At 39.1% G+C, this 14,872-nt stretch overlaps 1 protein-coding gene across 7 annotated transcripts in view; it reads left to right on the plus strand.

The window, feature by feature from the left end:
- The window catches only part of ARID1B (AT-rich interaction domain 1B), a 329,115-nt gene that overhangs the window by 248,902 nt on the left and 65,341 nt on the right, over positions 1–14,872 (plus strand). For all 7 annotated transcript variants that reach the window (XM_071740628.1, XM_071740632.1, XM_071740629.1 and 4 more), the window contains one exon: positions 12,115–12,294. In XM_071740628.1, coding sequence (XP_071596729.1) covers positions 12,115–12,294 — 180 coding nt within the window. The remainder of the gene's footprint in view (positions 1–12,114; positions 12,295–14,872) is intronic.

Here is a 14,872-nt window from a genome sequence, read left to right on the forward strand (position 1 = left end):
GAGCCTGATTGTGCAGGGTTGAGGTCAGAATTCTCTTGGAGAAGGGAGAGTGGCCAGGGCCACTCACCTGCATGTGCCCTGAACTGCTGCTGAGTCCCAGCAGTTACCTTTACCTGGGGATACCACATACAAATGTAGTCAGAACTAGTTAAGCTACACATTGAAACTTGGTATGCTTTTGAGGGGAAGGGGGCTGCATGTTTTGCTGTTTGTTTCTGATACAGCCACTCCAGGCTGTTCTTTATTGTGATCACAAGTAGGGCTTTGATTTTTTTTTTTGTGTGTGTGTGTATGCTTATTGAAGTCAGAGCTTTTTAAAAACTTAAGTTACGTCAGCCCCCAGAGGTAAGGCAGTGGTGATACCACAGCTGCCATAACCATTTGGCAAATAATAGAGGTGCGTAATTGCTTGAGTTCCTTGTATTTAGCTGTATACCTAATTACCTCATTTGTTTGGGTTTTGGAAGCTGCACTTTGAGGATATGTTTAGTAGCCAGAACTGCGCAGTGGGCTAGAAATAGTTTGTGTGGATCAAAAAGAAACTCAGCATATACAAACTGACCCCCTAAATCAGTTTCCTGAAGCTGCAGTATGAAAAAGAATCTTTTCCTACTACCCATCAGCTTATATACTTCCACTCTTACTTTGTAAGATGTCCATCTGTAGGTATGAATACTCACCCATGCAAACACTAATAGGAGAACATGTGTCAAATGAATGGTGAAATAGACACTTTTACCCCTGCAGAAATGAATGCTTCCTTACCTAATTTGGAAAAAGCTTAGAAAACTTACCTACTTTTAAGTAGTCTTTTTCATGCTTACAGAGTTGGATATGTACATGTTGGGTTTCATTCTAATATTAAAATAGTGATTTGGGAGCTCCTGAAAACCATTGAATTTAATGGAAATAGATATAATGACTTCACATTATTACTCTAGCAAGCATTCTCATAATGGGGATACTTAAAGAAGCCTTATTTATTAGTGCAAATGTATATGGGTCAGAATTAATTTTTAAAAAATCTTTAATTGTTTTCCCCTTATAATTTTCACAGCGGTATGTAGTTAAATATTCATGATAATGCTGATGATATGCTAAAGGTCTGAAATAGATCTGGAGTCTCAAAATCAACACAGGTTATTTAACCCTTTTCATCTAATGCACCATTGGGGACTTGCTCAGTGAAATCCCAGAGCACTGGAATAATTAGAAGATAGTAATGAGGATTTAATTAGTCCTTGAGATATGCTGAAATAGGACCACTGAGAACTTTTCTGTTTGGACATGGATTGCAAGCAGAATTGATGCTGTTGCAGCTGCTGTGATGTGCTGGAAAATGTATTCCATTGCTGGAGGCATTTTCATGGCACCATTCTGTGCCTGTCAGATCTATGTGAAAAGTGCCCGGAGTAAGCACCTCCAAAATTGTTGAACAGCAGCCTTCCTCTTCCCCATCACTCCTCCCAGTACCTTTTCTTTTTTCTTCTCTTATGTTATCCTTTCCATTCTAACTTTATTTCGTTCCGCTGTTGACATGATCCAGCTTTTGAGGATTGTTGTTCAGTTCTGTGCTTTATTAAAAACATATCACAGACAGGGACAGGGAGTAAGAAACTGCAGGCTTGTAGGAGCACAGGTGTTATATACTAAGCAAAATTTGGATCTTTTTGACACAACTACTTCTAAACTTTATCCTCAGGTCTAGTCCTTATTTAGTATTAGATCTTCACAGAAGTGATATTTATCAGTACATGCAATGTAGTAAATTTAAATAGCTTTTTTGGCAGCTAAGATGTTATCCAGCAAGAGGTAGTAACAGATGGGATGTGATCAGGCATTTTGATGTTCTCTTTGTGCTTCCCTATAAACACTAAGTAGCAACTGAATTCCTGTAACTACAGTTTCCTAATTTGCCCATTAGATTTCATATAGGTATTTTCCTCCTCTTTAACTGTTTTCTGGGCATGCTTATTTGTACACAGACATCACATAAATTCCACTGTCATGTATCTTCTAACAAAATACAAATGTTTTTGCTTGCATGGAAGACACAAAAGCAATTGAGTGTTTTGCACCTACAATTCCTGATCAGATATATGGTTTAATACTGACATTTGATGGTAGGGATTATTTTCCCTTAAATCTATTTTCATCTTTAAAAAAAAAAAGAAACTAGAAGGTGGAAAACAGATCAAAGAATACTTATTGCAACAAAAAAGATACTGCAGTTTGCTCTCAGGTCTTAAAAAGACTTCCTCTGTGAGCATACCTTTTTTGCTCTCTTTTGGGGATTTGGGATCTATTCAGAGCACTGAGGAGCTAGAGAATAAAATTATTCTTGTCATTAAAATTCTTCTGCTTGCCAAGTTAACGATGACACCACTTAAGGTTAAATCAGACTTGGTAATAAGTTTACTTGATGTCGACTGAAGTGTTTCAGGCTCTTTAAGAAAGATGCTCGAGACATGCACTGCGTGCAAAGCCACAGGTTTGTTTGAGTGCCTCTTCTGCACTTCTCCAAGTGAGTCAGTGAGGAGGAGCTGAGCTCCATCCAGCTCCTGTGCAGGAACACTGTGCCAGGCTGGGAGGAAACCTTCATACCCAGAAAAATGGGATTAGAGGAATTGTGTCCTCAACAGGCAGGGAAGTGCATTGTAAGATGGAAAAGCAGGTTTTAGTTGAAACTGTCACATTAGCACCGTAGCACATCTTTTTCATCTCAAGTCATGTGATGAAAGAGCCACATGATATGTAAGAACAGAACTGATGTGTATGAGAAGGCAGAGCCATGCAGTAGAGCCATGAGCTAAACTCCTTTGGTGACTCAAAAAGATACGTCGTTTTCTCTATTTAATAAGCACCATATTTATCAATAGTCTTTAAAAGGGACCAGGCCGTGACTGATTTTTAGCACTGTATTTTTAACTTGATTGTAAAAGGTTGTTCTGATTAGTTGTGGCCATCTGCAAAGAGAAACAAAGGAAGAAAGGGTGTGATTTACATGTGATAAGCCACTCTGGGAGAGAGGAGAACTGCAGAAGTAAGATTTGAAGTAGATAATAATATCTGTACAATCAAAACCCAGAGTCAGGTCTCCCAAGTAAATTTGTTATACTAGCAGCTGGTCATTGCTTTCTTCCTGCTGATGTTAAATCTTGTTATACTTGGGGATGAATCTTTATTTCATTTTTTAAACTAAATTGGGGATTCTCTTTTCTTAAATTAGGGAGCAGAATTGACTTATTCTGAGGGAGTTTATATAGTTGCCAGCAGAGAGACTTCGCAATAGAAAAGTTTCCACTGACTTCATTAGACAGCTGTCAGATTCCTTGCCTCTGGGCTCTGGGAGCAAGATAAGCCACGAGTAGTCACTGATGAAGAACTTGACAAAGTGACAGTTGATGTTCCTGTCACCAGGCTCAATGTAAAAGTACTGAGTACAATCCCTGTCCCTGGGACAGCTTCACATCAGGGCCTGTAAACTAGGACCTGCCTCTGGTCTGCCTGTTCAGTAGCACCATGGTTTTCTTTTCCCTCAGTACCTAAGTTAACCTCTTTATGAAGCTTTTCTAAAAATAACAATCATTCTGATACAGGAGCCTTTATGGTTTTTTATGGTTTTTAAGTTAAGGCAGTGAGCTGGAATCTATATAATGTATAAATAGCTAACACTGGATAGTTCCTTCCATCCCAAAGGATCTCAAAGGGCTGCAGAATAAACACTCATCAGGGAACAGCTGCAAATCAAGAAAGCGAAAAATCAGTCAAATCATACATCATGGTAAAAGAAGACCAAGATGAAGGCATTTGGGGACTGAGGACAACATACCAATTTTTTATTTTTGAAAAAATATTACAATTTATTTTATGTGTATGGAAGACAGAAAAGACTTATCATGCGTATGTTAGTCTTGTCCAGAAAATATGTATATATATCTCATGGGATTCAATATATTTACCTCATGAAAAGGAAGATCTGAGTTGATGCATGGAACCTTTGAACAGGAGTCTTCAGGGAGGGTGAATTTTTCAAACCTGAAATTTAGACCATTAAGCCTGCAGGCCTTTCACATTACACATTGAAAAATGCCATTCCTTCTTTGCTCTCCTCCATGATTTTCATAAGTCTGCATGTTATTAGGGAAACTTAGACAAGTGTTGATTGTGCAAGGCAGACGGACTCCTCAGGTTTTTCATGTTGCTGCTCAGGTTAATTTTAGCAGCCCAAGCTAACTACTGATATTGAGGATTCTCTTCGGGAGCAATTGGGAGGGCAGGGCAGGGCAGGGCAGGGTGCATTTGTGCTGCAATTCACTGGTACCCTGATTTTCCAAGCACTGTAGTAAAAGTGTTTTGTTAAAGTTATGTAACAGTAACAAGTATGTGTAGGAGGGGTGGCTGAACAATGACTTTTGGGCTGCCTGCGGATCAACATCTCCACTTTCTTTCCCTCTCTGCCCTCAGCATAGTGCTTATAATTTACATTACAGAGCATTACACAAGATTTGCATTAGGAAAGGTTGGATATTTCTTCCCCAGCTACCATCTGGGTAATCTGTCTGATCCTTCCCCAGATTCTAATTTATCAATGATAGATTATATGAGTTTCAAGGCTAGGCAGTAGCAGAGGGAGGTTTAGGGGTGGGAAAAAATTAAACATTATTGCATGCTATACATAGGCCGGGTTTTGTAATATCAGAGAGAGAAGCAGAGGAGATTCAGCCAGTTAACCTAATAGCACAGCTGGTAAAACACTAGGGGGTCTGGGTTAAAACCTTAGCTAGGTCATTAGTTTCCATCTTCCCCAAAGCTATTCACATTGAGAAGAGAAGCAGTCAGACAAATAAACAGTGAGGAGGCTGCAAGATAGATATTAATGCATAAAAGAAAATACTTTTAAGGAAAAACAAAAATAGTCCAGTGGGTTTTGTTAGAAAGAGTATTGATCCTTTGTGAAAAGGAGAAATACTGCAGTGATCTTTGCAGGAAGCACCGATTTTGCAAAGGTGATAATTTCCATAGCTGGTATTTCACATAATCAAAGAATCATCCTTTATTGAGTGGGTGTGGTGGTGGTTCTGTAGATATTAGCAGATGCCAACATGAAAATAAATTGTCCAGGTACCAAAGGGAAATTATGTGACCATTACCCTGGCCCAGGTAACTTCAGATGCTTTTAATGGCTCACTGGTGGCCTTGGAGAAGATGGTTTTATGTGAGCTGAAAAAAAAGCTCAATGTAGAAATCACACATGGGTTTTTTTTTCATGGAGTAAAGAAATTTCTCCTAAAAACTCTTCATGATCTTTAAAAAAATGTAGGTTGTGATTAGAGAAAGAAATGAGCATTTTAAAATCTTTTTAGCTTTTATATGAGTAAAATGCTTGTTAGAGCCTATGAAGTAATTTGTTGTATGTCTGTGGTCTCAGTACATTTTTTTTTTTTATGCTGCTACCCTTCAGTTGCCCAAGTTCCTTGTCATCAGAAGTGTTCACTCATCATCAGGGAAATAAGGAAACATCTGGTTTATCCAGTACCTAAGCATTGCCCATGTTGTTCTGCTGCTTGGGGCACATCTAACAGGTTCATAGCAGAGCCATCGAAAGACACTTTCATGCAGTGCTGTAACTTAGCTGTGCTAAATATGGATCAGAATACTGTTTGCTTCTGCTTGTGAAGTTGTTTTATTTATTGATTTGATTTTTTTTTTTTTTTCCCTGCTTATTAACTGGACAGGAATATTGAGTTTCATATGTGCTGTCACTAGTCCAGCTGGGCATGTTCTCATAGGGCTGGCTTCTGGAAAATAAGAATAAGATCTGAGGAATCTTGGATGTAAAGAAATAGTGTGCTTTCTTGCTCTAGAAGCCAATTTTCTTATGCCACCCACATGGTTTCACTTGATTTACTCGGATTGTATTCTGGTGTGCAGGTCAAATCTTCCCCAGTTTCTTCATTGCTGTTTTTTGTATAATTTTTGTCTGCTTAGATTTTTTTCCCAGTATCTAAATCTCTCTCACTATGACCTTTTTAATGTGTATTTTAAGTTGCACCTGAGGGAGGTACCATGCCTTTCTTTGCCTGTGCCAGAAAGTAGATTATGTCCAGGTAGTGCTGTCCCCCATAAGCAATGGCACAACACTATTTTCTTAGCTCCTACAGACTGTAAGCCACTCAGCTCCAGGTTTGCCTACAATATTTGAAGATAGTTGTTGCAGTCTGTGGAGAAAACCTGGCTGCTTATTTAAGAGTCCTGGTATCTCTGGCTTGTGCAAGAGTAACCAGTGCTTCCAATTAGTGAAACACTTCATTGGTGTGGGAATCTTGTTCTGTTGGATGTTTCTTCACAGTGCTCTGAGGTACTGACTGTGGATATGTTTAGTTGGGCAAAAGCCCAGACGTGGTTCACCAGTCCAGTGACTTCTGAGCTGTCCCTGCCATCTGAGATGAGGGGGGTAGGGAGAATTTCAGTCTCACTGTGATCTTCCTTGCATCCTGCTGTGCTAACGGGTTGCCAAATTTTATTAAATCCATTGCACAGAATATTGTTTTTTGTTTGTTTAACTTTACTCTGACACATCTGTCTCAATGTTGTTTACCCATGGACAAGCTACATTTGGGAGTCGCCACTTTATATCTGTCTCAATTCTTATATATTCTCTGGTGAAAATCCTGAGATAGTGAATATAACCCTAATGGCTGTCTGAGGAAGGAAAGTCTGCCAAAGACTGTGTCATGGGCGTGCAAATATTTGCTCATTTTTCTCAAGGGTACTGGCCAGTGTCTTGCTATCATACCAAGCATAGGAAGTTTGTGATTCCTCACACACAGAAAGTTTTCCCTTATAGGTAGTGAAAAATATCTCTCTTCTCATGTTTAATATTTTGAGCTGAATTGTAAGTGGAGAAATTTACATTATTTTTCTATTAAGTATTTTATGGCTAGTCAATTCATCCAGTCTGGTTCTGGTTTTTTTATCCTGTGACTTTCATGGTAATAAACCAGTCTAGCCCCTTCTTTAGCCTTTTCCCTTGAGCAAGGGGCAGTTCCTTATTCCGAAAGGTTCCTCAGTTTTTTCGGTCCTGTGCTCTGTAACTAAGCATGCCTCTCTAGAAAAAAATATAGCCTGATGTATTTTTTTCTTATATAAGTTCTTTTTTACAAAATACTTTTTGCAGGTTGTATCTTTTTATTTATCAAATATGTAATTTAACGATGATCTGCTAGCACTGTAAACTCCAAAGTTTTCCTCAGATTAAAAGTGTTCCACATGGTTTCGGGTTTAATTCATTCATGAAAATCAATGCACTACTTCTGGCTAAATCAAAAGACCTCTCATTGACTGTGGGTTAAGTGTGTGCCAGTAGACAGTTGCTATCCATCAGCTGATACAGAATTACTTGATACTTAGCAGTCACTTCCTTGTGTTTGAGCTCCTGCTTTCCTGGAAAGGTTTTTTCGTATTCAAGCCAAGACTTGAAAATATCGAAATATTCCATTTCAGATTTTACATCAACATCCAGCACATTCGGTGGGTGTTTTTTGTGGTTATTGCAAAAGAGATTGCTTTCTGCTAAACAGAAAGAAGACAAATCTGCTGCCACCTGACCATTTTTAAACCTTGCGTGTATGTTCTATTTGAACACGCAGACATATTTTATTATAGCTACGGTGTGCTGTTAATAGTATGTCACTGTTTAATTTACCACTAAAGAAATGCAAAGATGACTACAACTTTAAACTGGGCTTTAATAAAGACAGCCATTCTTCAGGTACTTAAATGTAGCATAAAAGAAACAACTGAAAAGGCAGAGAATACTTCTGACTGACTCACTTCATTCAGCTATGCCTGAAATAGCTTATTCACTCAAGTGCTTTTTTCCAGTAAGTGATCTCTTGTTGTGATGGCAAGTAGAGGATCATCTGTACCTCTTATATCACTAATATTAAGGGAAGGAAGTAGATTTGTTCACTGATGAGCACGTTTTAAAAATCTTAACTCATAGATGTTCCCTAGCAATTTATTTAGAAGACAAAAACCTCATCTTGCTGTCACAGAGTTTGACATGTCAGATGGACTCTGGCTGCTTAATCACTCCCACTGCCTTTACTCCAGTGCAGCTCTAATGTAATCCTGCTTCCCTTCTTGACAAAAGCAAACTTTGTCTGAGATCTAATTTTCTGGAAAGAAAATTTACTTCCTTTTGTATCAGTTATAAAATGAAATTGAACACTATAGAAAATCTCTGTAAATAGGGAAAAATTAATGTATGCCAGCTGCTCCCTTTCATTTCTGATAAGATTTCTAGAATTGATGTTGTTTTCTCTTTATGATGCAAGAATGTTAACATCTTGACCAGGAACTCCTTTTCTCTCTGCGGTATCTGAGCTCTGCAAATATTTGAAATACTTCAAATTCATGCACTGATCTCTGTGTTCACTGGGCTTTCACAGATGTAGATGAGGACAGACTCCTTTTTGTTGTAATGGAATCCAGATCACAGTAAGGACCTGATTTTGCCTTCTTCTCCACATCCCATCTATAGCTAAAATAATTGCTGTGCTCTCTGCAATGACGTTGGAGCATGTCCTATTTTTAGCATGAACCTATGCTTCAGTGTACCACACAGACAGTGACAGAAGATAATGTGGCACAGATAATCTTCCTGCATTTCAGGCTTCCTTTTTCTTTCGGTTGTTTGCTTGTCCATGCTCAAGAGAAGATAGCAAAGCCAACGTCATTTGAGAGGGATCTCACACCTTCTGTGATGCTGAAACTCATGTCCCACATTAAAAGCTGTTAGAGAGTCTGTTCCATTCTTGTGTTAATCAAAATCCCTGTAATCTAAGGCCAGTTTGAGTGGTTTCACACAGTTATCTCTGCTGTTGAAAGACTGGCTTTTCCTAGTCCAGCTTTCAGGTTTTTTCCCAGCTTCCAGGTTTTTTGCAGTGTTATTGGCTGATGTCTGTGAGCACGCCCTGAGCCATGGTTCAGGACATGTATAAGCTAGCATGAGGGACCACCCATAGGAGTCATACAGATAACACTACCAGGACTGAATGGGAATGTATCTGAATGGACATAAGCATGCCACACCAGTCTCCAGGCCAAGTAATGATCCTGATTTCTTTTACTTGTGACTGTTCACATGTTACACAGCCCATTCCACAGCATCTGAAAAGAATTAAAAGTTGCTTGAAGAAGAGGGCATTTGAGTGGAAACGTTTATTTCACTTACTATTCCTTTACTATTATTCCCTTCAGGAGTCCTGACAACAGCAGAGCTGACAAAACCTGATGTTGCCCATGTTCTCTACTAGCCAATAATCCATGTTCTCCATTAAATTCAACAACCAGCAGTCCTTCTGCATCACCACTGGAAATCACTGCAGTCTGTACAAACTTTTCTTTGTGTCATCCATCCTTGTGGTGTTAAGTACTGCCTGCGATAATAACTGGGCTGAAAAACCTTTATCATTACACAATGTTTAGAAAATTCTCTCGTATAGATTAAAAGGACCGTGGTGATCAGAAAACCCTCTCTTCTGTACTAGGTGCAGAAGTAGCTTTGGTATCTTTATAAATAAAAACCTTAGTGTGTGTGACCTCTACAAGATTTTTCATTTAAATAGATCCCATGAGTGTGATATATATGGTGTATGTGTGTTGAAAATGCAAGCATTTACAGACATACGATTGTATTTGGTTTCTAAATTAGTTACAGCACTGTCAGCAGAAGACATAGGCTTTGTAATAAGACTTGTGCACTGAGTGGAACTATTTTAAAAATTGAGGGGTCTGTTTCAAAATACAGCTAAGTTGAGAAGGTCATTCAAACTTTCCTTTGCAGAAGTGTAGGGTTTTCCAACGACTACAGACCAGTTTCTAAGCTGCCATTTCATCCTTGATTATTGTCCATGACTTGTGCCAGTGTGTGGTCAGGCTTTCTCTAGAGTGGGTGCCACGCTCTGACTTTGCAGTTCAGGTGTGATCGAATCCTGTGTTGTGGGGACTGCACAAAGATCAGGAAAACTCTGCTTGTAGCATGTAAGAACTGGGCACAAGGGGGTGCAGTCATCTAGGATCATCTAGGTTCCTGGTTTTTCTCCTTATGACTTGCAGCATTGAGCTTGTCGCTCTGATGGAGTTCTAGTGGATGAGTAAGTATGCTATATAGCAAAGTTTTATGGAGGGATCAAAAAGTGTTTACGTGTGTTTGGACTCAAAACCTGATCTCTGGTAAAGTGCACCGTTCATCTCTACATCATGGATACTCTCCCCTTCATACAGTGCTTTGTCACCTGTGTATGTACAGTGAGGACAACCTGCAGAAGGTGGGAAGATCATTCACCCGGTGTCACCTACCATGTCACTAACAGCAGCTCTAGTATAGGAAACTTATTCTGAGTTCAGGGTATGCTTGTTGGGGCTGTGGTTCCCACAGAGGGCCCCTAAGCTGTCTAGTCATGGGATCCGTAGCACTTCAATTTTATCAGTTAGGAGTTTGGTAATGTGTCTAAATGTGACTCAGAAAAAATCACCTCTCTTCATTAACGAGGCATCGAGCGTTTGGTCGGTGTGATGTTTGATTCTAACCAGTGGGAGACATCCTGGCCCTTTGGGAGAGTCATCCTTCTGCTTTCCTCTCCCTCCTCTCATGCACTTCTGTCTGCCTTCACAGCTTGTCTTTTCCTCTCTCCCTCTCCCTTTCCCTTTTTTTTTTTTTTTTGGTTTGGTTTGGTTTGGTTTTTTTTTTCTTTTTGTTTCCTTTTTCTGATCTTCCCTTCAGCAGCTTCTAGTTGTCCACTTACTGTCAGGGGATTTTGCTCTTACCTTAGCTCTGTTCCCTCCCTCACATAAGGAGAGGTATAATTAATGCTGGCAGGCGAGGTGTCCCTTGGCTTTCAACTTCACACCTCCCCACACGCATGCCACTAAAATTAATGGAGAGGGGCAGAAACAGGCACCTTTTATAAATAATACATCATTTCTCTGTTGCCTTAATGCCTGGGTGCCTGAACTAGTTGCAGAATGGGCTGAAACATTGAGTTGTTTGTGGATGGTGGCCAGCTGGGCAGCAGAGCATCGTGTCTCCTGCCACACCGTGCACCATGGCAATGGAGCAAATGCTGTCCTTCGACACAGTCATAATAACTGCACTGAGAAACACAAAGATGAAATTTAATATTCAAGCAGGACAGAAAAGAAAGTGGATATCCTCCAGCAGTAAAAAAAAAAACCAAAAAACAACTTGCTGTCTCCTCAGCACATCCTCTCCAACATTGAAAGCAGCACTAAAACCTTTCAGGGTAAAATGTTAGGAAACCAGCATTCCTGCATAGACTTCTCATGGGCAGGATTGCAGGTTTTTTCCCAGTTCGTGAAAACGTTTAAAACCCTGCCACAAATAATTCTTCTCCTATTTAATAGTCTTAGTTCTGTTCCTTTTGATGAAGCTTCTAGAGTTTACAGCATTTCTCTAGATCTCTTGCTGCAGTTTTTAAGCCTAAAATTAAATTGGCATTCATTAATACATTTACAAAAGGGAAGAAGGAGAGAATGTAGTACAGATGTGTGAGGGACAGACTAGAAGAAGGACTTAGAGCACAAAAACATGCTGAAAAGGCCTTTTTTTTTCTGTCTGGTATGACTAGTCTATATGAAGGGAAATTTTAGTTCTGGAGAGTTTGTGGAGTATTTACAGTGGATTTCTGTATGTTATATTTATATATTCATTTTGGTAGAAACATGTAATTTTTGAAGTTACAGTACTCCAACCAGAAATAGTAAGATTCCCCACTATAATGCAGATAGTTGCCTTTAATTTTTTTTTCTAAAGATTGTTTTAATTTTAAAATCAGCAGCCATTTGTAACTAAGTAGGTCTCTCCTTATAGAAGTAAAAAGTTTTGACCCTTGTGTACAGCTTGTGGTTGTTAAGACAGCTTTGCTGACTCTGAGATACATTTGTTTCTGTTCATACCAACAGCCGTGGGGTTGTGCATATCTTTAGTCTGACATTAACTAAAAAGGTTTTTTAATGTCAAAGGTTCCTTAAAGAGAGAACAGTTTCCTAAATATTAATTTTTCCTTTGGCAATTCTTTTCTTTAGGTTTTATGGCAGGCATACAGAGGAACCCCCAAATGTCACAGTATGGACCTCAGCAAACTGGACCTTCCATGTCACCACACCCCTCACCTGGAGGCCAAGTACATCCTGGAATTGGTAGCTTTCAGCAGAGTAATTCAAGTGGTACTTATGGGCCTCAAATGAGCCAGTATGGACCACAAGGTAAAGTGCTTGCTGGTAATAGATATTTTAATTTTTATAAATATACTTGTAGAATATATTTATTGTGTATATAAGTAGGTATGTAATTTCTCTAAGAAAAAAACCCCCACACATAAAACAAAACAGAACACAAAAACCACTCACACAACACCTTTCCTAAAAGAAAAACCAAAACTGAACAAACAAAACTGTCATCCAGAGATGGAGCTGCACCTCTGTGGAAAAAGCTTTTTCTGTTACTAACACCTTTCTCTGTATAAAAATAGTAACCTTAAAGTGGTCAAGGAAATGATGAATCTGTTGCATTGCCAGGGCCATTGTTTAGGAGCCACATTTGACCAAGCATGGAATAAGGGTCACAACACCAGTCCCAAAATAGGACTTCTTTTCTTAGATGAAATCCCAAGGCCAATCTGAAATTGCGTGGTGACTGTGAGGGTTTGAAGTCGTCTAACAAGCATAATAATACAGTGGCTACTGTGGGAATATAATGTTGAGCTCTGATGCCTACGGTTTGCGAATCTTAACCAAGTCGTCAGACTGAGTGGGACGGTTCCTTTTATTTTGCTTGTTTGACAGAATTGTTGGAGGACTAACACAAAAATAGAATACAGTTTCTGCTCACCGGACAATCTTGAACTTTTCTATTGTTTTGTCTTTAATGGATAACCTTTATGACGTGTGCATCTGTTTAGAGGTTTAATGAAGTTAAGTTAAGCCACAGCCTGTGTAAGGGGCAATATTTTCTTTAGAGGTACATAAAGAAGCTTTTCTATTTCAGCACTGCCTGCTACTGTTTTGTTGCTTGAAATCCTCAACAAGGACTGAAGCCAGCAAAGGGAAATTCTCTAAGAGCTCGATGGCTTGCCCATGCTAGCAGCAATGCTTACTTTAGACTCCAGAATTTCTGAGAACTAGTTCTGATGTTTGTTTACAGGGAGTCATGCTGCCCTGTGCAATGTCCCTTTCTGTTTAATCTCTGTGTAGTGTTTTTTGTAGTGTTCTGAACACAGGGCTACAAGCCAAGATTTTCCAGTTTCTAATTTTGGCTCTGCCTTTTACACCATCTTTCAACTTAGGCAAGTAGAGTCATTTCTCTGCTTCGCTTTCCTTAACTGTAAAATGGGGCTAGTAATGCCTTATAGCCAAGTGTGAAGATTAACTCTCTAACTCCAGTTGACTGGTGCTGTCCTTTTGTTCAGAAAGCATTTTGTGGTCATAAAATGCTGTCCAAGTGCTTATTTTTATCTACACAGAGAGCAACTAGCTTAACTGGTAGAAGTCCAGTGGATTTATGATGTGCTACCCTGACTTCCAGTTGTACTGCTGCTGCTGAGATTCCGAACCATGGGAATAGTGGGTGTCAAGTGCAGTAAAACATTAGCCATCTACACTGATTGAATGGAAGGGTTTTTGTACTAAATCAATGCATTTAAGTAACACGCCGAATACTACTTTCTTTTTTCCTTGAGTTCAGCAGTTCTTTTCCTCCCTCTGTAGATGAAAGTGCCTAGGTAATGATTTTATGGGTCGCGGTCAGGAAGAAGCAGCTATTAAAAAGTGAACTTGAGGGGCAGGAAGAAAATGAGCATCACTGTCATTAGCAGGCTGTTTCAGAAGGGCCTGGTGAATAGGGTGACAGATGAGAAGTGTGCTCTTCTGCCAGCTCTTGAAGAATACCAGTGATTCTTTGCACTGGTCATCATAAAATTAGGGCCCTGCAGACTTTCAGTTCTACAGGTAACAGAGGAGAAGAATACTATGTTTTCACCAGGCTAACGGGACCATTAATAAAATCTGGGGATGAAGATGGTGATAATTCAAAGTAATGTATTTACCTGAGTTTAAGTTTTTAATACCATTTTTCATTTTTAATGAAAGCAATCTGTGTTTGCAATTCTTAACACACCCTCCTAAAATGCACAATTCTATGCCAGCAATGATGAATATATAATAATCTTACCCCATTTTCCTTTTATTTCCAAAATAACAAGTATATTAAAATTACCTGGGCTGCAACTATTTAACTAAATTATTTAACTAAATTTATTTAACTAAATATTATTTAACTAAAACAATTCTCAAGGATTTTATTTGCTTTTCATGTTTTATTCACATAGGCCAACCTCAAGAATATTCTTATGCATGGGCTATGTTTTACAGGACTATTTGTATTTTTTGTGTATGTGTCAAAGCCTTCTGTGACATTAAGTTCTCAGTTTCGATGCTAGATTTCCCTGTGTGCTGTCCTGAAAACAATTTCTCAAGGGTTGTGTCCTTTCTCTGCAGTGGAATTGCTCACCATTGTAAAGACTAAACCAGGAAGTTTGGATTGGAGGAATTAGACTCCAGTTCATGAGAGCAGAATGATGCATTTGATGCATATGGTTGATTTATTTGCTTTTCATGTGTTTACATGACACTCAGATCTATAATAAGAGTAAAATGTCTTTTCCCAGGAAGCAATTCTGTACTGGGGAGCTAGTCCAGTCCTGTGAAATGGTTTCGTACAAAATTAAAGAATGGCTGTGTGCTGTGATACAACACAGGAGCATGCCATACAGAACGTTAGTTTTCA

This window comes from Heliangelus exortis, chromosome 3 (assembly GCF_036169615.1).
Source record: "Heliangelus exortis chromosome 3, bHelExo1.hap1, whole genome shotgun sequence".
Classification (NCBI taxonomy): Eukaryota; Metazoa; Chordata; class Aves; order Apodiformes; family Trochilidae; genus Heliangelus; species Heliangelus exortis.